The sequence below is a fragment of the Oncorhynchus mykiss genome, chromosome 18, assembly GCF_013265735.2.
Source record: "Oncorhynchus mykiss isolate Arlee chromosome 18, USDA_OmykA_1.1, whole genome shotgun sequence".
Classification (NCBI taxonomy): domain Eukaryota; kingdom Metazoa; phylum Chordata; class Actinopteri; order Salmoniformes; family Salmonidae; genus Oncorhynchus; species Oncorhynchus mykiss.
Window position 1 is genome coordinate 4,833,860 of NC_048582.1, and position 23,231 is coordinate 4,857,090.

At 40.4% G+C, this 23,231-nt stretch overlaps 2 protein-coding genes across 7 annotated transcripts in view; both read right to left on the reverse strand.

Moving 5' to 3' along the window:
* LOC110528894 (oocyte zinc finger protein XlCOF6-like) overlaps window positions 1-23,231 on the reverse strand; it is a 680,129-nt gene that overhangs the window by 21,797 nt on the left and 635,101 nt on the right. Inside the window, exon 1 of one of the 5 annotated variants that reach the window (XM_036951164.1) lies at window positions 7,173-8,182. The exons of 3 other annotated variants lie outside the window; for them this stretch is intronic. The gene's annotated coding sequence lies outside the window, so the exon portion shown is untranslated. Of the gene's footprint in view, window positions 1-7,101; window positions 8,183-23,231 lie in introns of those variants that run through there. One more of the 5 variants, XM_036951162.1, reaches the window with a different exon arrangement.
* On the reverse strand, window positions 483-21,678 carry LOC110528776 (zinc finger protein OZF-like). 2 transcript variants are annotated; one of them, XM_036951269.1, is made up of 2 exons: window positions 21,534-21,678; window positions 483-1,901 (listed from the first exon to the last, which is right to left on the reverse strand). In XM_036951269.1, the coding sequence occupies exons 1-2, from the start codon at window positions 21,634-21,636 to the stop codon at window positions 670-672; spliced, it is 1,335 nt and encodes a 444-aa protein (XP_036807164.1). In that variant the 5' UTR covers window positions 21,637-21,678; the 3' UTR covers window positions 483-669. The 2 variants fall into 2 exon arrangements, with proteins under 2 accessions (XP_036807164.1, XP_036807165.1); XM_036951270.1 differs by lacking the exon at window positions 483-1,901 and adding an exon at window positions 10,234-12,819.

Below are 23,231 nucleotides of genomic sequence, written 5' to 3' on the forward strand. Positions count from 1 at the left end.
TTCAGGCTTGTATTCTGTAAAATAAGGGAGAATGACCACATTGAGTCAGTGGATAGTGGGATGTCCCCAGAGCTGGGTCCTGCAGAGAGCATCTTTCTTGTTTTTCTTTTATATTGACGACGCTGTTGCCAGTTTAAATATGATTGATTATTTAGGCTAAAAACAACCTTAGGATTGATTATAAACATCGTTTTACATGTTTCTACAAACTTTACGGATACTATTTGGAATTTTCGTCTGCCTCTTGTGACCGCATTTGAGCCATTGGATTACAGAACAAAATGTGCCAACAAAATGGAGGTTTCAAGATATAAAGAGGGACTTTATCGAACAAAATGAAAATGTATTGTGTAACTGGGAGTGTTGTGAGTGCAACCATATGAAGATCATCAAATTTCTGACTTTTGTGACTAGTCTACTTGGCTGGTATGTCATGTTTTGTGTGCTGAGAGCCATCCTCAGATAATCGCATGGTTTGCTTTCGCCTTAAAGCCTTTTTTAAATCTGACATAGCGGCTAGATTAACAAGTTAAGCTTTATTTTGATGTATTACACTTGTGATTTCATGAAATGTAAATATTTATAGTAATTAAATTTGAATTGGTCACTCTACAATTTCCCCGGATGTTGAACAGGTGGGACGCAACAGTCCCAGGTACCCACATGAAGTTAATGTATACGTTGGTGTGTTTTTAAGTTGCTCTTGTCAGAGAAACTCCTCCCACAGTCAGAGCAGAAGTAAGGCTTCTCTCCTGTATGTATACGTTCATGTGATTTCAAGGTATCCGATCGGGAGAAACGTTTTCCACAGAAAGAGCAGTAGTAAGGCTTCTCTCCTGTATGTATACGTTCATGTGATTTCAAGGTACCCGATCGGGAGAAACGTTTTCCACAGTCAGAGCAGGAGTGAGGCTTCTCTCCTGTATGTATACGTTCATGTGATTTCAAGGTAGTCGACAGGGAGAAACTCTTCCCACAATCAGAGCAGAAGTAAGGCTTCTCTCCTGTATGTATTAATTGGTGTGCTTTTAAGCTGGTCTTTTGAGAGAATCTCTCTCCACACTCAGGGCAGAAGTAAGGCTTTTCTCCTGTATGGATACGTTGGTGTGTTTTTAAGGTATCCAGTCGAGAGAAACTCACTCCACAGTCAGAGCAGGAGTAAGGCTTCTCTCCTGTATGTATACGTTCATGTGATTTCAAGGTACTCGATAGGGAGAAACTCTTCCCACATTCAGGGCAGAAGTAAGGCTTTTCTCTTGTATGGATACGTTGGTGTGTTTTTAAGGTATCCAGTCGAGAGAAACTCACTCCACAGTCAGAGCAGGAGTAAGGCTTCTCTCCAGTATGTACTTGTTTGTGTGATTTTAGGGTGCTCATTTGAGAGAATCTCTCACCACAGTCAGAACAGGAGTAAGGCTTTTCTCCTGTGTGTGTTCTCTGATGAACTTTTAGATAAGTTGACCTTGTGAAGCATTTTCCACAGTCAGAGCAGGAGTAAGGCTTCTCTCCAGTGTGAGTTCTCTGATGAACTTTTAGATCAGTTGATGTTGTGAAGCATTTTCCACAGTCAGAGCAGGAGTAAGGCTTCTCTCCTGTGTGTATACGTTGGTGTGTTTTTAAGGTGCCCAGATGAGAGAAACTCGCCCCACAGTCAGAGCAGGAGTATGGCTTCTCTCCGGTGTGTGTTCTCTGATGAAGTTTTAGATCAGTTGATGTTGTGAAGCATTTTCCACAGTCTGAGCAGGAGTATGGCTTCTCTCCTGTGTGTATTTTTAGGTGTATTTTTAGCTTTGACAGAAATGGGAAAATCTCTTCACAATGTGGGCAGTGATGAGACCTCTTAGCTCTCTGATCTTCCTGCTGTTGCTCTCTGGGTGTAGAGAATGTCTCAACGTGGTATCCTGTGTGAATATCAAAAGAACCATACATGTCATTCAAATGATATACATGTCATTCAAATGTATTTTATGAAGCCCATTTTACATCAGTAGTTTTCATAAAGTGCCCAACAGAAACCCAGCCTAAAATCCCCAAAGAGCAAGCAATGCAGATGTAGAAGCACAGTGGCCACAAACAAATCCCTAGGAAGCAGGAACCTAGGAAGAAACCTAGAGAGAAACCAGGCTCAGAGCGGTGATCAGTCCTCTTCTGGCCATAACAGGTGACAGGTAGCCTAGTGGTTAGAGCAACCAAAAGGTTGCAAGATCGAATCCCCGAGCTGACAAGGTAAAAATCTGTCGTTCTGCCCCTGAACAAGGCAGTTAACCTCTCTAGGGTACGTGATACGGTAGCATCCCACCTCTTCAACAGCCAGGGAAACTGCAGGGTGCCAAATTCAAAACAGAAATCCCATAATTAAACATACATGTATTTTACACCATTTTAAAAGATACACTCGTTGTAAATCCATCCACAGTCTCCGATTTCAAAAAGGCTTTACGCCGATAGCAAACCAAACGATTATGTTAGGTGAGTGCCTATTCACAGAATAACACAGCCATTAATCCAGCCAAAGAGAGGATTCACAAAAAGCAGAAATATAGATTAAATGAATCACTAACCTTTAATGATCTTCATCAGATGACACTCATAGGACTTCATGTTCCACAATACATGCATGTTTTGTTGGGTAAAGTTCATATTTATATCCAAAAATCTGAGTTTACACTGTCGCCTTACAAGAGCCACATCAATTTACAGGAATACTCATAATAAACATTACTAAAAGATACAACTGTTATGCAAAATTTGAGATGCACTTCTCCTTAACGCAACCGCTGTGTCAGATTTCAAAAAAGCTTTACGGAAAAATTAAACCATGCAATAATCTGAGTCGGCGCTCAGAGCCCATCAAGACACAAATATAACCGCCATATTAAGCAGTCAACAAAATAAATAGCATTATAAATCTTCACTTACCTTTGCTGATCTTCGTCGGAATGCACTCCCAGGACTCCCACAAGAAATGTTTGTTTTGTTCGGTAATGTCCATCATTTATGTCCAAATAGTTACTTTTGTTAGTGCATTTGGTAAACAAATCCTAGGTCACGAAGCGCGTTCACTAACAGCAGACAAAATATCAAAAAGTTCCATAACAGTCAGTAGAAACATGTCAAACGATGTATTGAATCAATCTTTAGGATGTTTTTAACATAATTCTTCAATAATGTTCCAACCGGAGAATTCCTTTGTCTTCAGAAAAGCAAATGGAACTGGTGCATACTCTCATGTCAACGGGCATGGTCAGCTCGTGGCTGCTGGCAGACCTCTGACTCATTCCACTCTCCTTCAGCGCCACTTCACAGTAGAAGCATCAGACAAAGTTCTAAAGACTGTTGGCATCTAGTGGAAGCCGTAGGAAGTGCAACATTACCAATATCCCACTGTATCTTCAATAGGAGCCGAGTTGAATATAGACCAAACTCAGATTTCCCACTTCCTGGTTGGATTTTTTCTCTCAGGTTTTTGTCCATTAAAATAACATCCCTAGTGACCCTAAACTTTTCAACGGTAGTGTATGTATTCATTTCAGTAGGCTGTATGGGAATAAAACTATTCTAAAACTGGGTAGGAGTCAAACACTAACAACAGTAAAAAGTTGTGAAAATGATGAGCTATATCATCCTACACTCAACATCACAAGGGTTAGTAACTATACAGACTCATTTCATAGAACTTTAAAACACTGGCAGTTTGTCTACTCCACTTCTTTAGTCTACACTCTGATCACTCCAGATAGACCAGTGAATAAAACAAATGCTGGCAATACTGTTGTCATCCATACAAGTCTTAGCAGCATGAAATAATGTCTACAATGCATTCAAAAAGTATTCAGACCCCTTGACTTTTTCCACAATTTGTTACATTACAGCTTTATTCTAAAATTGATTCAATTGTTGTTTTTCTCATCACTATACACACAATACCCCATTATAACATCACAATACCCCATTATAACATCACAATACCCCATAATGACAAAGCAAAAACAGGTTTTTAGAAATAACTGAAACATTACATTTACGTAAGTATTCAGACCCTTCAGACAATAGTTAGTTGAAGCACCTTTGGCAGCAATTACAGCCTTGAGTCTTGTTGTGTATGAAGCTACAAGCTTGGCACACTTGTATTTGGGGAGTTTCTCCCATTCTCCTCTGCAGATCCTCTCAAGCTCTGCCAGGTTGGATGGGGAGGGTTCTCTCCAGAGATGTTTGATCGGGTTCAAGTCCAGGCTCTGGCTTGGCCACTCAATGACATTCAGAGACTTGTACCGAAGCCACTCCCACGTTGTCTTGGCTGTGTGCTTCGGGTCGTTGTCCTGTTGGAAGGTGAACCTTCACCCCAGTCTGAGGTCCCGAGCGCTCTCAAGTAGGTTTTCATCAAGGATCTCTCTATACTTTGCTACGTTCATCTATCCCTTGATCCTGACTAGTCACCATGTCCCTGCCGCTGAAAAACATCCCCACAGCATGCTGCTGCCACCACTCTGCTTCACTGTAGGGATGGTGCCAGGTTTGCGCCAGAAATGACACTTGGCATTCAGGCCAAAGAGTTCAATCTTGGTTTCATCAGACCAGAGAATTTTGTTTCTCATGGTCAGAATCCTTTAGGTGCCTATAGCCAATCTCCAAGCGGAATGTCATGTGCCTTTTACTGAGGAGTGGCTTCCGTCTGGGCACTCTACCATAAAGGCATGATTAGTGGAGTCCTGCAGAGATGGTTGTCCTTCTGGAAGATCCATTGAGGAACTCTGGAGCTCTGACAGAAGAACCATCGGGTTCTTGGCCACCTCCCTGACCAAGGCCCTTCTCCCCAGGTAGCTCAGTTTGGCCGGGTGGCCCGCTCTAGGAAGAGTCTTGGTGGTTCCAAACTTCTTCCATTGAAGAATGATGGAGGCCTCTGTGTTCTTGGGGACATTTAATGCAGCAGAAACGTTTCAGTACCGGTCCCCAGATCTGTGCCGACACAATCCTGTCTCGGAGCTCTACGGACAAATCCTTCCACCTCATGACTTGGTTTTTACTTTAACATTCACTGTCAACTGTGGGACCTGACATAGACAGGTGTGTGCCTGTCCAAATCATGTCCAATCAATTGAATTTACCACAGGTGGACTCCAAGTTGTAGAAACATCTCAAGGATCATCTCATAGCAAAGGTTCTGAATACTTACGTAAATAAGCAATTATTATCTTTTTTTGTGTTTTTTTTTTTACATTTGCAAGACTTTCTAAAAACCTGTTTTGGCTTTGTCATTATGGGGTATTGTGATGTCATTATGGGGTATTGTGATGTCATTATGGGGTATTGTGATGTCATTATGGGGTATTGTGATGTCATTATGGGGTATTGTGATGTCATTATGGGATATTGTGTGTAGATTGACGAGGAAAAACATGGAATCAATTTTAGAATAAGGCTGTAACCTACCAAAATGGGAGAAATGGGAAGGGGTCTGACAGTGCCCTCGGAAAGTATTCAGACCACTTGACTTTTTCCACATTGTTATGTTACAGCCTTATTCTAAAATTAACTAAAAATATATGCTCAGCAATCTACACACAATACCCCATAATGACAAAGTGAAAACAGGATTAGACATAAAATAAAGGTTAAAAAATAAAATAAAAAATAAATACACTACCATTAGTGGTGAAATAAATGAATAAATTCAAAAGTTTGGGGTTACTTAGAAATGTCCTTGTTTTGAAAGAAAAGCACATTGATTGTCCATTAAAATAACATCAAATTGATCAGAAATACAGTGAAGACATTGTTATTGTTGTAAATGACTATTGTAGCTGAAAACGGCAGATATTTTATGGAATATCTACATAGGCGAACAGAGGCCCATTATCAGCAACCATCACTCCTGTGATCCAATGGCACGTTGTGTTAGCTAATCCAAGTTGATCATTTTAAAAGGCTAATTCATCATTAGAAAACCTTTCTAAATGTATGTTAGTACAGCTAAAAACTGTGGTTCAGACTAAAGAAGCAATAAAACTGGCCTTTGCAACTCTGCCTAGAAGGCCAGCATCCCGGAGTCGCCTCTTCGCTGTTGACGTTGAGACTGGTGTTAAGTGACCCCAAACTTTGAAATTAACTCAGGTGCATCCTGTTTCCATTGATCATCCTTGAGATGTTTCTACAAATTGATCTATAAAATCTGAATTATATATGCATCAGATATAAATCATCAGGATGTGGTAGTCTACTGGTTCTGTTCAACACTTCTCCAATCGTTGTTGAGATCTGATATTCTGTGCAGCAAACAAATTATAATTCAATATTGACAGTGATGATGCCATGGCCTATTTTGAAATGAGGTATGCCTAACTTGGTGATTGAGGGTATTAAACATTTTCAAAGTTCTTGAGACAATGTGTGGGCAAAGGCAGGCGTTACAAGTTTAAATAGTTTTTGCTTCGCTGTGAAGTCTTGAGTTGTTCAGGGATGTGTGATGTCAGAATTACAGAATTAAACCTAGCAATAGACTGGTCATAACTTATGGAGGTCTAATACATGAAGATAACTTATAGATAGAACCAGCTCTTACCATGACTAACAGTTGTCCTAATCTTCTCCTCCTCTTCCTCTTCATCTTTAATGTTGACATTCAGCTCCAGTGTTTGACTGCAGTCTTCCAGCTTCACTGATGCCATCTCTGGATCCTGCAGAGCAAACTGGGCTCCACTGTCACAATCAGGACCCAGTGACTGTAGGTTCCTACTCAGTGTGGAAGGAGAGTGGCAGGCTGGGATTGTCCTCACTGTTGATGTTAACGGCCTCAGACTTAATCTGAGTCGGTCTGTAGTAATAAAGACAAACGGACACAAAAGTTATTTTCTTGACAGTTCTGGCACTTTATTCTGTAAAAATATTTTCTTGTTTTTCTTGTTCAATTATCTTATTTCAGTAGATCAGGTAGATAATCCCTGACAATACATTCATTCACATTAGACACAAAGTACACATTTTAAATTGTACAACATAAGTGCACTTTGTCCCATTATGATTTTCCAATTGAAGAATCTTCCCTTGCTGAACCTGACTAGCACAAGATATTAACAATCTACCACTTTCAATGTTTTATTTCACCTTTACTTAACCAGGTAGGCTCGTTCAGAACAAGTTCTCATTTACACAGCTGCATCCCAGTTTAACTTCACCTCTTTTTATGGCCTTGGTTAATCAGGGTGTAAATGAGGCCCTGTGGTCTCCTCAAACACCATCCCAACTTTCCACTCTAACACATTATTACTCGCAGACACTTGGTCCTCCATGGAATGAGTTTGACACGTGCTCCGATTCATCCGCATTAATCGACGCCATTCCATGCAGTTGGCCTCTCTCTCCAAATGGTGAAGGATAACTTCAGTTAGTGTCAAAATAGAGGGAAGCTATCACACAGCCTCATGTCGCCATTTCACCACGAATAAACTCATAGAAAGACGACCGAAATCGTTCCCGCCATTTGACTTGCCTCGTCCGAACCATCTCGATCTCGCGAGCTTTCATTGACGAAACAGTGTATGTAAACTCGCGAGAACAGGATGGTTCGGCCGAGGCTATTTACCAGCTCATAAACATTTTACACAAAACCAAGAACATGTAAAAACGAACTCAAATCAGTGGAATCTTTATGAAATGACTAACGAAATTATGTACATACACTCAGACAAACCCAAAGTCTATCTATGTGACTTGTAAAATATTTCTTTACACGTTTTACGTAAATTTTTTTAACACGTTCTTCACTCACTCGGTTTGACCCCAAATAACACATACAATTAAATCCTTTACCAAACGTGATAATACATTGACGGATTTGTTACCTATCGTGTTATATATTCTCTCGACATTAGAAAGTTTAAACATGCTATTACATACCTACAATGGTACATTACAAACGGACACAACCACTATCGACTTCAAAACACAGTTCTGTCGTTTCGACCCGGAACTTCCTGTTCCCCACTACTATAGCGCAGCAGCGTCATCTTCTTCTCTGGTATACTGACATTTACACAAATATAACGTGTCTGCCGCCACCTACTGTAAGGTTAATAAACTGTAGAAGAAAATACATTTCCTTTACGGAAAAGGGGAGGGGGAACAACGACGTCAAAACAAAATACAAAAATAGATAAATAACAACATCCCACTCGTTCAGTCACAGTCCGATTCAAATCACATCCCTACACAGTCTCATGGGCCTCGTAGGGAGGAACATCTTCAGTCAGTATTCCCTGCAATCAGTGGTGTAAAGTACTTAAGTACAAATATTTTAAGTGCCACATCAGTAGTTTTTGGGGGTATCTGTACTTTACTTTTGATATATTTTGACAACTTCAACTTCTACTCCACTACATTCCTAAAGAAAATAATGTACTTTCAACTCCATACATTTTCCCTGACACCCAAAAGTTCTCGTTACATTTTGAATGATTAGCAGGACAGGATAACATTTAAATTCGCGCATCCCTACTGCATCTGATTTGGCGGACTCACCAAACACAAATACTTTATTTTTAAATTATGGATGTGGTCTTAAATTCAATCTGGAGTGCCAGAGTGCGCTTGGTCGTTCGTAAATTCAGAGCGTTGTCAGACTGTCAGTTCGTATCGCTCTCGGAGCGTTCAGAGACACACTGGACGCTCTGGCGGAGGAGGAGGGTTGATTCAAGCGTTCTGACCTCACAACGGCAGTCAAGCATCCAAGATAACTGGTTAGCATTGGCTAGCTTGCTAGCTACTTTCAGTACAAATGAAAGAACTCTGACCATTTTACTCGCCTTAGCAGAGCTGGTTAGGCTGTGTTCATGTTATCCAGAGAGCATTGGTGACTTTAACTGTGCTTCAGGCAACAATTTAATAAAGCATTTTTTGACGACGCTTACTGACACCGGCCGTATTCAAGGGGTGTTGAGCGTTTGTTTTTCATCAATTATTCTTCCCTCTGGCACTCAGACGAGAGTGGTCTGAAATCGGAGTATATAGCCAGAGCGAATTTAGGAACGCAGACTATGTCTGAGTGTTGGAGTGTGCCCCTTACAGGTTAGGATAATTAAAGTGGCAATTTAGGTGAATTACCGTGGCAGGTTAGGAGACTGAGGTTAAGGTTAGGAAAAGGGTTAGGGTTAGCTACAATGTAACAGATGTCAACAACTGTTGTCCCAACGCAAAAGAAACGGCCACGGACCAATGGGGAGCATCAATTGGTTTAAAGTAGATATCATGAAACACCCGATATCAGAGAACGCCCCTAATTGCGGTCTGCAATTACACCTCTTTCGGATCAAGGGGCCAGGCTTCCAGTCTGTAAGCATGCTTTCCACTGTGCTCAGAGGGCATTTTCCATACTGCAGTTCAGCTGAAGCACGGCCCAATTCCCATTCCCATTGACGGACCCATTGCGAAGTCACGTTTTTTTTTAAACAAGACAATTTACTCATCAAGTCTGTATACAAAACATCCATTGAATTATTCAAGTAATTGCCGTAGTCAGATTTTTTCCCCATCACTCACAGCCAAGGTTAACCATTTTAGATTCATGCTGTGAGGTGGGTGAGCTTATGCCACATGCAGATGCTGAAGGGAAAACACACCTCTTGACCTGCTGTGTATAATTTAGGTGCAGCCTCCTCTCATAGACTAGGTGTAACATAGTAAATATAAATCAGGGACTCTCAAAACAGTATTATGTTACGTTTTTCTGGTTACAAAAGACAGATGGTTACTCAATACATGGAATTTGGTGGTGCTGTGCTGTAACAGCGAGCTGAGCCAGTTGAAAGTATTGACAACAGGGATATATTGTTGGTAACTGTGTGTTCCTGAAGTGCTGTGGCCCTGTGTGCTCCTTCATTAGTTTTGTGTTTTTTATTCATTTCTTTCTGGTACCCTCCTACCTGAGAGGCATGAGGCCTGAGAGGCATTGCACTGTTAAAATCATCCCAGTGTGGAGATGAAACACCTGTGTGTTACAAAGCCACATGCTCTGTCCTCTCTGCTCTACCTAGGTGTTTTAATGTGGGTAATACAGAGATAATACTAATACCGAGAGAACCACTGCTCTACCTAGGTGTTTTAATGTGGGAAACACAGAGATATTACTAATACGGAGAGAACCACAGCTCTACCTAGGTGTTTTTATGTTGGTAATACTAATACAGATAACCACTGCCCTACCTAGTGTTTTAATGTGACTCATACAGAAATAACCATTGGACATGCATTTCACATTATGCCTTTGTGTTTACCACTTCAGATCCTTAAATTGTAGTTTAAAGCATATACAGGGCATTATACAAGACCCCTTGACTTTTTCCACATATTGTTACGTTACAGGCTTATACAAAAATTGATTAAATGCATTTTTTACCCCTCATCAATATACACATAATGACAAAGTGAAAAAAGTTTTTTACATATTTGTCAATTTATACAAATGAATACCTTATTTGCATAAATATTCAGACTGTAACGCTCAATGAGTGAATGGGTGTGGAGTCAGGCGCAGAGAGCAAAGGATGTGGGAAAAAACACGCTTTAATGTCCAAAATCAAAGGAACAAAATAGTTATACCCAACACAGGAGTAACTATAAAAACAAAAATAGTACCCTTAGGTAAAATACTAGTAGACCGGCGACGACGGCCGCCGAGCGCCACCCGAACAAGAAGGGGAGCCACCTTCGGTAATATTTGTGACAGGCCTTGTTCTGGATATTTAAAATGCATATGCCACAGCCAATACCCCAGGACATTCCTGCTTCATCAGATAACAACCATAAGGGCAATAAAACTGGGGGTGGGGGACATACACGTTAAAAAGTTCAAACACTCAACCCCCCCAGTTCAACCAGGCCCCTAGACATCAATCACCATGACTACTTCAAAGGATGCAATATAGATATAAAATAACACACACCCTCTAACACGTGACCACAGGAACAGGATGGCTTGGCCGGAGGCCCATATTTGGACATGTACACGTCATCATGACACAGGGTCATAAATCAATTACTTTGACCCGTGCCGTCTACTTTATTCTCTCTCCCCTGCCCAGTCATGTGAAATCCATAGATTATGGCCTCTTATTTAAAATGACTGATTTCCTGATACAAACTATAAATCTTTGAAATTGTTGTGTTTAAATTGTTCAGTATAATACAACTTCTAGGAAGTATCGTATGTTACGAATTACAATTCTTACGTTATTTTACGCATTGCTATTCATACAATATGTTACGAACTTGTAATATGTATGATATGCTAACATGCTAAGTAATAGCTAAAAAGTAGTAAGTAGTTGCAAAGTTGCATGCTAAGCTAACATGCTAAGTAATAGCTAAAAAGTAGTAAGTAAGTAGTTGCAAAGTTGCTGATTAGCTAAAATGCTACAGTCCTCCTTGATGAGATTCTAAACACAGCAGCCTTTGGCTAGAAGTTTGAGTTAAACGCCCACCTTTCCACAGAGCAGGAGTAAGACTTCTCTCCTGTGTGACTACATTGGTGTGTTAAGTTGCTATGGTGAGAGAAACTCACCCAAAAGTCAGAGCAGACGTAAGCAGGCTTCTCTCATGCGTGTTTTCTCTGATGAACTATTAGCTTCGTTGCTGTTTTGAAGCATTTTACACAAACAGAGCAGTAATAAGGCTTCTCTCCTGTGTGTGTTCGCTGGTGAACTTAAAGCTTATTTGATGTTTTAAAACTTTTTCCACAGTCAGAGCAGGAATAAGGCTTCCCTCCTGTGTCTGTTCTCTGATGAACTGTTAGCACAGTTGACGTTTTGAAGCATTTTCCCCAGTCAGAGCAGGAGTATGGCTTCTCCCCTGTATGTATACGTTCATGTGATTTTAAGTTGGAAAGATGCGAGAAACTAGTTCCACAGTCAGAGCAGACGTAAGGCTTCTCTCCTGTGTGTGTTCTCTGATGAACTTTGAGCTGAGTTGATGTTTTAAAACATTTTACACAGTCAGGGCAGAAGAAAGGCTTCTCTCCTGTGTGTGTTCTCTGATGAACTTTTAGCTCTTTTGATGTTTTAAAACATTTTACACAGTCAGAGCAGGAATAAGGCTTCTCTCCTGTGTGTGTTCTCTGGTGAACTTTTAGATGAGTTGATGTTGTGAAGTATTTTCCACAGTCAGTGCAGGAATAAGGCTTCTCTCCTGTGTGTGTTCTCTGATGAACTTTTAGCTCTTTTGATGTTTTAAAACATTTTCCACAGTCAGAGCAGGAATAAGGCTTCGCTCCTGAGTGTATACGTTGGTGTGTTTTTAAGGTGCCCAGCTGAGCGAAACTTGCCCCACAGTCAGAGCAGAAGAAAGGCTTCTCTCCTGTGTGTGTTCTCTGGTGAACTTTTAGCTCATTTGATGTTTTAAAAAGTTTTCCACAGTCAGAGCAGGAGTATGGCTTCTCCCCTGTGTGTGTTCTCTGATGAACTTTTAGATGAGTTGATGTTGTGAAGTATTTTCCACAGTCAGAGCAGACGTAAGGCTTCTCTCCTGTATGTACACGTTCATGTGTTTTTAAGATGGAAAATTTAGAGAAACTAGTTCCACACTCAGAGCAGTTATACGGCTTGTCTCCTGTGTGTGTTCTCTGATGACGTTTTAGCTCAGTTGATGTTTTGAAGCATTTTCCACAGCCAGAGCAGGAGTAAGGCTTCTCTCCTGTGTGTATTTTTAGGTGTATTTTTAGCTGTGATAGAAATGGGAAAATCTCTTCACAATGTGGGCAGTGATGAGACCTCTTAGCTCTCTGATCTTCCTGCTGTTGCTCTCTGGATGTGGAGAATGTCTCAACATGGTATCCTGTGTGAACATCAGAAAAAACAGTCACTTGGTGTGATATATATGTTAATCAAATGTATTTTATGAAACACTTTTTACATCAGTAGTTGTCACAAAGTGTGTAACCTTTCTGGTTCAAATCCCACAATTAAAATTATTTTACACCATTTTAAAGATAACCTTCTTGTAAATCCAGCCACAGTGTTCGATTTCAAATAGGCTTTACGGCGAAAGCACACCAAATTATTATGTTAGGTCAGCACCTAGTCACAGAAAACCATACAGTCATTTTCCAGCCAAGGAGAGGTCTCATAAAAGTCAGAAATAGCGATTAAATTAATCACTAACCTTTGATGATCTTCATCAGATGGCACTCACAGGACTTCATGTTACACAATAAATGTGTGTTTTGTTCGATAAAGTTCATCTTTATGTCCAAAAACCTCATTTGAAATTGGTGTGTTGTGTTCAGAAATGCATTGTCTCAAACAAACATCCGATGAAAGTAAAGAGAGCCACATCAAAAAACAGAAATACTCATCATAAACATTGATACAAGATACAAGTGTTAAACATACAAATACAGATAAACTTCTCCTTAATGCAACCGCTGTGTCAGATTTCAAAAAGGCTTTACGGCGAAAGCACACTGCGATTATGTTAGTTCAGCGACTGGAAACAGAAACCCATACAGCCATTTTCCAACCAAGGAGAGCTTCACAAAAGTCAGAAATAGCATTAAAATGAATCACTTACCTTTGATGATCTTCATCAGATGGCACTCACAGGACTTCATGTTACACAATAAATGTGTGTTTTGTTCGATAAAGTTCATCTTTATGTCCAAAAACCTCAGTTTTGTTGGTGCGTTTAGTTCAGAAATCCAAAGGCACAATAAGCACTCTCAAAAAGTAAAAAAACACAATAAAAGATAGTAGAAACATGTCAAACGATGTTTAAAATCAATCTTCAGGTTGCTTTTGTCATAAATAATCAATAATATTTCAACCGGACAAAAGCTTCGTCAATGGAAAAAGGTAAACAAGAAATGCGCACTCCCGATCACGTGCCTGGCTCATGGATGGAAATGTCCACTGTCCTCTCATTGAAAGCGGTGTATCTCCCTCATTTTTCAGAGTAAAAGCCTGAAACAATGCCTAAAGACTGGTCACGTGTTGAGGAAGCCATAGAGATCTGAAACAATGCCTAAAGACTGGTCACATGTTGAGGAAGACTGGGTCTTTGTATGGTGGATAGGCTTTCAATGGAAAAACAGCCTTTCAAAATAATAGTACTTCCTGGTTGGATTTTCCTCGGGTTTTCGCCTGCCATATCAGTTCTGTTATACTCAGACATTATTTTAACATTATTTTAACAGTGTTTTCTATCCAAATCGTCTAATTATATGAATATCCTAGCTTATGGGCCCGAGTAGCAGGCAGTTTAATTTGGTCACGCTTTTCATCCAAAATTCCAAATGCTGCCCCCTACCCTAGTGAAGTTAACTTCTTTGGGGTAGGGGGCAGTATTGGATAGCTTGTATGAAAAACGTGCCCAAATTAAGCTGCCTGCTACTCAGCCGAAAAATCTAGAATATGCATATAAATAGGACATTTTGATAGAAAACACTCTGACGTTTCTAAAACTGTTTGAATGATGTCTGTGAGTATAACAGAACTTATATGGCAGGTAAAATCCTGAGAAAAATATCCTACCAGGAATTGGGAAATCTGAGGTTTGTAGTTATTCAACTCAACTCATTGAAGATACCGTGTGATGTTAGTTATTTTTCACTTCCCAAGGCTTCCACTAGATGTCAACAGTATTTAAAACCTGTTTAGAGGATTCTACTCTAAAGGAGGGGCTCATAAGGGCTCTATGAGTGAGTGGTCTGGCAGAGTGCCACAGCCTCAGTCTGGCGCGCTCACGTGAAAGGTAGCTAGCTACGTTCCACTTCATTTGTACAGACAAAGGAATTGTCCGGTTGGAACATAAATCTTCATTAATGTTAAAAACGCCCTAAAGATTGATTCTAAACATCGTTTGACATGTTGCTATGGACTGTAACGGAACTTTTTTTGACTTTTCGTCTGAAACTAGTAACGCGCTTGGTGAGTTTAGATTGTGTACTGAACGCACCAACAAAAGGAGCTGTTTTGAAATAAATTATGTACATTATCGAACAGTACAAGCACTTACTGTGGACCTGGGATTCCTGGGAGTGCATTCTGATGAAGATCATCAAAGGTAAGTGAATATTTATCATGTTATTCTGACATCTCTCGACTCCAACATGGCGGACATTTGTTGGGCTTGATTTTGTTGTCTGAGCGCCGTACTCAGATTATGCTTTTTTGGTCAAGTTTTTTTTAAATCGGACACAGCGGTTGCATTAAGGAGAAGTGTATCTATAATTCCGTGCATAATTCTTGTATTTTCATCAACATTTATTATGAGCATTTCTGTAATTGATGTGGCTTTCTGCAAAAATCACCGGATGTTGTGGAACTACTGAACGTAACGCTCCTATGTAAACTTAGATTTTTGGATATAAATATGAACTTTACCGAACAAAACATACATGTATTGTGTAACATGATGTCCTAGGAGTGTCATCTGATGAAGATCATCAAAGGTAAGTGATTAATTTTATCGATATTTCTGCTTTTTGTGACTCCACTCTTTGGTTGGAAAATGGCTGAATGCTTTCTGTGACTTGGCTCTGACCTAACATAACGATATGTTCTGCTTTCGCCAAAAATAGTTTTTGAAATCGGACACTGGTTGGATTAACGACAATTGTATCTTTAAAATGGTGTAAAATACTTGTATGTTTGAGGAATATTAATTATGGGATTTCTGTTGTTTTGAATTTGGCGCCCTGCAGTTTCACTGGCAGTTGAAAGGTGGGACGCTCGCGTACCAAACGGTCCCAGAGAGGTTAACAGAAACCCAGCCTAAAATCCCCAAAGAGCAAGCAATGCAGATGTAGAAGAACAGTGGCCACAAAAAAACTCCCTAGAAAGCAGGAACCTAGGAAGAAACCGAGAGGAACCAGGCAGAGTGGTGACCAGACCACTCTTCTGGCCATACCGGGTGACAGGTAGCCTAGTGGTTAGAGCAACCGAAAGGTTGCAAGATCGAATCTCCGAGCTGACAAGGTAAAAATCTATCGTTCTGCCCCTGAACAAGGCAGTTAACCCAATGTTCCTAGGCCGTCATTGAAAATAAGAATTTGTTCTTAACTGACTTGCCTATGTCCAAACGCTAGCAGGACACCGACGACAACATCCGGTAAAATTGCAGAGCGCGAAATTCAAAATACAAAAATCGGAATATTAAACATTCATGAAAATAGAAGTGTCTTACATCATTTAAAAGCTTCTTGTTAATCCAACTGCGTTGTCAGATTTGAAAAAGGCTTTACGGAGAAAGCATACCATGCGATTATCTGAGGACAGCTCCCCACGTCAAAATACTTTTTCAACCAGCACAGGCGTCACAAAATCACAGACAGCAATTAAATAAATCACTTACCTTTGAAGATCTTCCTCTGATTGCAATCCCAAGGGTCCCAGCTACACAATGAATGGTCGTTTTCTTCGATAATATCCTTCATTATATCCCAAAATATCAGTTTAGATGGCGCGCTTGATTCAGTAGGTCACTCGTTCAACATGCACACAAACGAATCCTTAAGGTTACCAGTAAAGATCGTCCAAAAAAGTAAAACGAAGTTTCCAATTAATCCTCAGGTATTCTAATATGTAAATAAACAATAATATTTAAGACGGAGAATAGTGTGTTCAATAGCAAACATAAATAACGAAGAGCGCACTCTCGTTGATGCGTGCAACATGACTACTTTTCTAATGGGGGACATCTTGGAAAAACTACAATTACTCATTTTTCAAAAAACAAGCATGAAACCCTTTCTAAAGACTGTTGACATCTAGTGGAAGCCAAAGGAACTGCAATCTGGGTCCTATCAATTTGAATATCCCATAGGCAAGAATTGAAAAAATCTTTGACCTCAATAAATAAAAATTACGGATGGATTTTACTCAAGGTTTTCGCCTGTCATATCAGTTCTGTTATACCCACATACATTATTTTTACAGTTTTAGAAACTTCAGAGTGTTTTCTATCCAATGCTATCAAGTATATGCATATCCTAGCTTCTGGGCAGTTTACTTTGGGCACGTCAGTCATCGGAAATTCTGGACAATAACCAGTATGCTAAGAAAGTTAAATAAAGGTTAATTTTTTTTTTTTAAATACACTACCATTAGTGATGAAATAAATGAATAAATTCTAAAGTTACAAATGTCCATGTTTTTGAAAGAATAGCACATTTTTGTCCATTCAAATAATGTCAAAGTGATCAGAAATACTGTGTAGACATTGTTAATGTTGTAAACGACTATTGTAGCTGGAAACGGCTGAAGATCTCGTACAACGCTGTGTACTACTCTCTTCACAGAACAATGCAAACAGTCTCTAACCAGAATAGTGTCTAGAAGGCCAGCATCCCGGAGTCGCCTCTTCACTGTTGACATTGAGATTGGTGTTTTGCGGGTACTATTTAATGAAGCTGCCAGTTGAGGACTTGTGAGTCTGTTTCTCAAACTAGACACACTAATGTACTTGTCCTCTTGCCCAGTTGTGCACCGGGGCCTCCCACTCCTCTTTCTATTCTGGTTAGAGCCAGTTTGCACTGTTCTGTGAAGGGAGTAGTACACAGAACTGCACGAGATCTTCAGTTTCTTGGAAATTTCTCACATGGAATAGCCTTCATTTCAGAAGAAAGGTCTTTGTTTCTGGCCATTTTGAGCCTGTAATCGAACCGACAAATGACCCAGATACTCAACTAGTCTAAAAAAGGAATGTTATTATTGCTTCTTTAATCCGCACCACAGTTTTCAGCTGTGCTAACATAATTGCAAAAGGGTTTTGTAATGATCAATTAGCCCTTTAAAATGATCAACTTTGATTAGCTAACACAACATGCCATTGGAACACAGGAGTGATGGTTGCTGATAATGGGCCTCTGTACACCTATGTAGATACTCCATTTAAAAAAATAATCCGTTTCCAGCTACAAGTCATTTACAACATTAACAACGTCTCCACTGTATTAATGGTCAATTTGATGTTATTTTAATGGACAAAAAAAATAAAAATTCTTTCAAAACAAGGACATTTCTAAGTGACCCTAAACTTTTCAACGGTAGTGTATGTATTCATTTCAGTAGGCTGTATGGGAAGGGGAATCAAACTATTCTAAAACTGGGTAGGTGTCAAAAACTAATAAGAGGCAAAAGTGGTGAAAATGATGAGCGATATCATCCTCCACTCAACATCACAAGGGTTAGTAACTACACAGACTAATTTCAGAGAACTTTAAAACACTGGCAGTTTGTCTACTTCACTTCTTTAGTCTCCTCTCTGATCACTCCAGATAGCCCAGTGAATAAAACAAATGCTGGCAATACTGGTGTCATCCATACAAGTCTCAGTAGCATGAAATAACATCAACACTGCATTCAAAAAGTAAATAGACCCCTTGATTTTTTTTCCACGTCTTGTTACATTAAATCAAATCAAATCAAATCTTATTTGTCACATACACATGGTTAGCAGATGTTAATGCGAGTGTAGCGAAATGCTTGTGCTTCTAGTTCCGACAATGCAGTAATAACCAACAAGTAATCTAACTAACAATTCCAAAAAAATTTGAAACCTAAGATGACCTGGGGTACTAATGTAAGAAATAACACGTAAAAAAACAAAAAACTGCATAGTTTCCTAGGAACGCGAAGCGAGGCGGCCATCTCTGTCGGCACCGGAAGTTTAGTGGTGTGGGGGCAGCCTTATTCTAAAATTGATGAAATCGTTTTTTTCCCCTTCACATCAATCTACAAACAATACCCCATAATGACATCGCAATACCCCAAAATGACATCACAATACCCCAAAATGACATCGCAATACCCCAAAATGACATCGCAATACCCCAAAATGACATCGCAATACCCCAAAATGACATCGCAATACCCCATAATGACATCACAATACCCCATAATGACATCACAATACCCCCATAATGACATCACAATACCCCCATAATGACATCACAATACCCCATAATGACATCACAATACCCCAAAATGACATCGCAATACCCCATAATGACATCACAATACCCCATAATGACATCGCAATACCCCAAAATGACATCACAATACCCCAAAATGACATCACAATACCCCAAAATGACATCGCAATACCCCATAATGACAAGGGCAAAAACAGGTTTTTAGAAATAACTGAAATATTTCATTTACGTAAGTATTCAGACCCTTTATACAATAGTTAGTTGAGGCACCTCTGGCAGCGATTACAGCCTTGAGTCTTGTTGGGTATGAAGCTACAAGCTTGGCACACTTGTATTTGGGGAGTTTCTCCCATTCTTCTCTGCAGAAGCTCTCAAGCTCTGTCAGGTTGGATGGGGATCGTCTCTGCAAAGCTATTTTCAGGTCTCTCCAGAGATGTTTGATCGGGTTCAAGTCCGGGCTCTGGCTGGGCCACTCAATGACATTCAGCCACTCCCACGTTGTCTTGGCTGTGTGCTTGTCTTGGCTGTGTGCTTGTCCTGTTGGAAGGTGAATCTTCACCCCAGACTGAGGTCCCGATTGCTCTCAAGTTGGTTTTCATAAAGGATCTCGCTATACTTTGATACGTTCATCTGTCCCTTGATCCTGACTAATCACCCAGTCCCTGCCGCTGAAAAACATCCCCACAGCATGCTGCTGCCACCACCATGCTTCACCGTAGGGATGGTGCCAGGTTTGCTCCAGACATGACGCTTGGCATTCAGGCCAAAGAGTTCAATCTTGGTTTCATCAGACCAGAGAATCTTGTTTCTCATGGTCAGAGTCATTTAGGTGCCATTTGGCAAATTCCAAGCGGACTGTCATGTGCCTTTTACGGAGGAGTGGCTTCTGTCTGGGCACTCTACCATAAAGGCATGATTAGCGGAGTTCAGCAGAGATGGTTGTCCTTCTAGAAGATTCTCTCATCTCCATAGAGGAACTCTGGAGCTCTGACAGAGAAGAACCATCGGGCCACCACCATTGGCCACCTCCCTGACCAAGGCCCCTCTCCCCCATTTGCTCAGTTTGGCCGGGTGGCCAGCTCTAGGAAGAGTCTTGGTGGTTCCAAACTTCTTCCACTGAAGAATAATGGAGGCCTCTGTGTTCTTGGGGACCTTAAATGCTGCAGAAATGTTTTGGTACCTGTCTCCAGATCTGTGCTGACACAATCCTGTCACGGAGCTCGACGGACAAATCCTTCCACCTCATGACTTGGTTTTAACTCTGACATGCAGTGTCAAATGTGGGACCTGACATAGACAGGTGTGTGCATGTCCAAATCATGTCCAATCAATTGAATTTACCACAGGTGGACTCCAATCAAGTTGTAGAAACATCTCAATGATCATCTCATAGCAAAAGGTCTGAAAACTTATATAAATAAGCAATTATTATTTTTTATTATTAAATTTAAGAATTTCTAAAAACCTGTTTTGGCTTTGTCATTATGGGGTATTGTGATGTCATTATGGGATATTGTGTGTAGATTGACGAGGAAAAACATGGAATCAATTTTAGAAGAAGGCTGTAACATACCAAAATGGGAGAAATGGGAAGGGGTCTGACAGTGCCCTCGGAAAGTATTCAGACCCCTTGACTTTTTCCACATTGCTATATTACAGCCTAATTCTATAATTAAATACAAAAATATCCTCAGCAATCTACACACAATACCCCATAATGACAAAGTGAAAACAGGTTTACGCATTTTTGAAAATGTATAAAAATAAAAAAAATTATAAACAAGAGACTCAAAATTGAGTTCAGATGCTTCCTGTTTCCAATGATCATCCTTGAGATGTTTCTACAACTTGATATATACAAAATATTAAATATCCACTAATGTTCAAACGTTTGGGGTCCCTTAGAAATGTCCTTGTTTTGAAAGAAAAGCACATTGATTGTCCATTAAAATAACATCAAATTGATCAGAAATACAGTATCGACATTGTTATTGTTGTAAATGACTATTGTAGCTGGAAACGGCAGATATTTTATGGAATATCTACATAGGCGTACAGAGGCCCATTATCAGCAACCATCACTCCTGTGATCCAATGGCACGTTGTGTTAGCCAATCCAAGTTGATCATTTTAAAAGGCTAATTCATCATTAGAAAACCCTTTTGAGGGCCTCCCGGGTGGCGCAGTGGTTAAGGGCCACCAGAGACTCTGGGTTCACGCCCAGGCTCTGTCGTAACCGGCCGCGACCGGCGACGCACAATTGGCATAGTGTCGTCCGGGTTAGGGAGGGTTTGGCTGGTAGGGATATCCTCATCGCGCACCAACGACACCTGTGGCGGGCCGGGCTCAGTGCACGCTAACCAAGGTTGCCAGGTGCAGTGTTTCCTGTATGCCTAACTTGGTGACTGAGGGTATTAAACATTTTCAGCATTCTTGAGACAATGTGTGGGCAAAGGCAGGCGTGACAAGTTTTTAAATGTTTTGCTTCGCTGTGAAGTTTTGAGTTATTCAGGAATGTGTGATGTCAGAATTACAGAATTCAACCTGACAATAGACTGGTCATAACCTATGGAGGTCTAATATATGAAGATAACTTATAGATAGAACCAGCTCTTACCATGACTAACAGTTGTCCTAATCTTCTCCTCCTCTTCTTCATCTTTAATGTTGGCATTCAGCTCCAGTGTTTGACTGCAGTCTTCCAGCTTCACTGATGCCATCTCTGGATCCTGCAGTGCAAACTGGGCTCCACTGTCACAATCAGGACCCAGTGACTGTAGGTTTCTACTCAGTGTGGAAGGAGAGTGACAGGCTGGGTTTGTCCTCACTGTTGATGTTACCGGCCTCAGACTTAATCTGAGTCGGTCTGTAGTAATAAAGACAAACGGACACAAAAGTTATTTTCTTGACAGTTCTGGCACTTTATTCTGTAAATATATTTTCTATTTTTTCATGTTCAATTATCTCATTTCAGTCGATGAAATGTTAAATGTTAAATTGCACAACATAAGTACACTTAATCTATTGTAGATTTCCTAAATTCACATAAATGCATAAATGACTCAAAAAGCATTTAGTACAAGATCACAGTATGTTTCAGGCAGCACTATGTACTATTTTCCTGAATAACCTTGTCTTCACTGTATTATTTCACTCACAGAAAACAAATGTATTTCCCATTCACACCATATTAAGAATTATCAGGGGTCGTACAGTGGCAAGTCAAGTTCAAGGACTTTTTCAGGCACTAATATTAATTTACTTGAAGCCCCGTGTGAAAACCCTGAATTATAGATAAATATAGAAACAACTGAATGTGTCTGAATATTAGTACACATGTAAAGAACTGATAATCATTACATTCAGCTTCAGAACTGTAGAGCAACTGAAATGTTCTCTCTCTGATGAGGCACTACCTGCACTGAAGTCCGTTGATGCAGACCTCCTATGGTATCATGGAGGTCCACAAACAAACCTTTAAGGTCCATGTCTGTCTAATTCTGTACTAAGAAAATAAAACAAGAAATCCCTATTAACTCCTACCACACCCTCCCCTTCCCCAAAAACCCTCCCACACCCCCCAATAAACTATATCAATAGATCCCTTTCTGTGTTTGCAAACATTGGGGTTTATATCATGCTGAGACAATCCACCCCCAGGTTATCCAGCTTATCAAAAACCATACCGACAGTAACATCTGTTACCCCCAACAACTCTGCTGCAGTTTACAAGATAACTTTAAACCTGGTATTTCTGCTTTACACAATCCAAGATGTTGATAACCTTACCAATGAAAGCTATGAAGTACATTTTATTCACAATTAAAGCATTCTTTGTCACAGCACATTTATGGGCACAATATTTCTGAACAGGCCTCGAAACCATGTCAGGACTAGTAGAAAGACCAGTTCTAACGGTAGGTCCTCTTACTACGGGACCAGCCATGGAAGCTCAATCAGTCTGACAGTAGATCCTCTTACTACGGGACCAACCATGGAAGCTCCATCAGTCTGACAGAAGGTCCTCTTACTACAGGACCAGCCATGGAAGCTCCATCAGTCTGACAGTAGGTCCTCTTACTACGGGACCAACCATGGAAGCTCCATCAGTCTGACAGTAGGTCGTCTTACTACAGGACCAGCCATGGAAGCCCCATCAGTCTGACAGTAGGTCGTCTTACTACAGGACCAGCCATGGAAGCTCCATCAGTCTGACAGTAGGTCGTCTTACTACAGGACCAGCCATGGAAGCTCCATCAGTCTGCACTGTAGTTCAACCAGTCTGTCTTACAGCCTCTGCATACGATACATCATG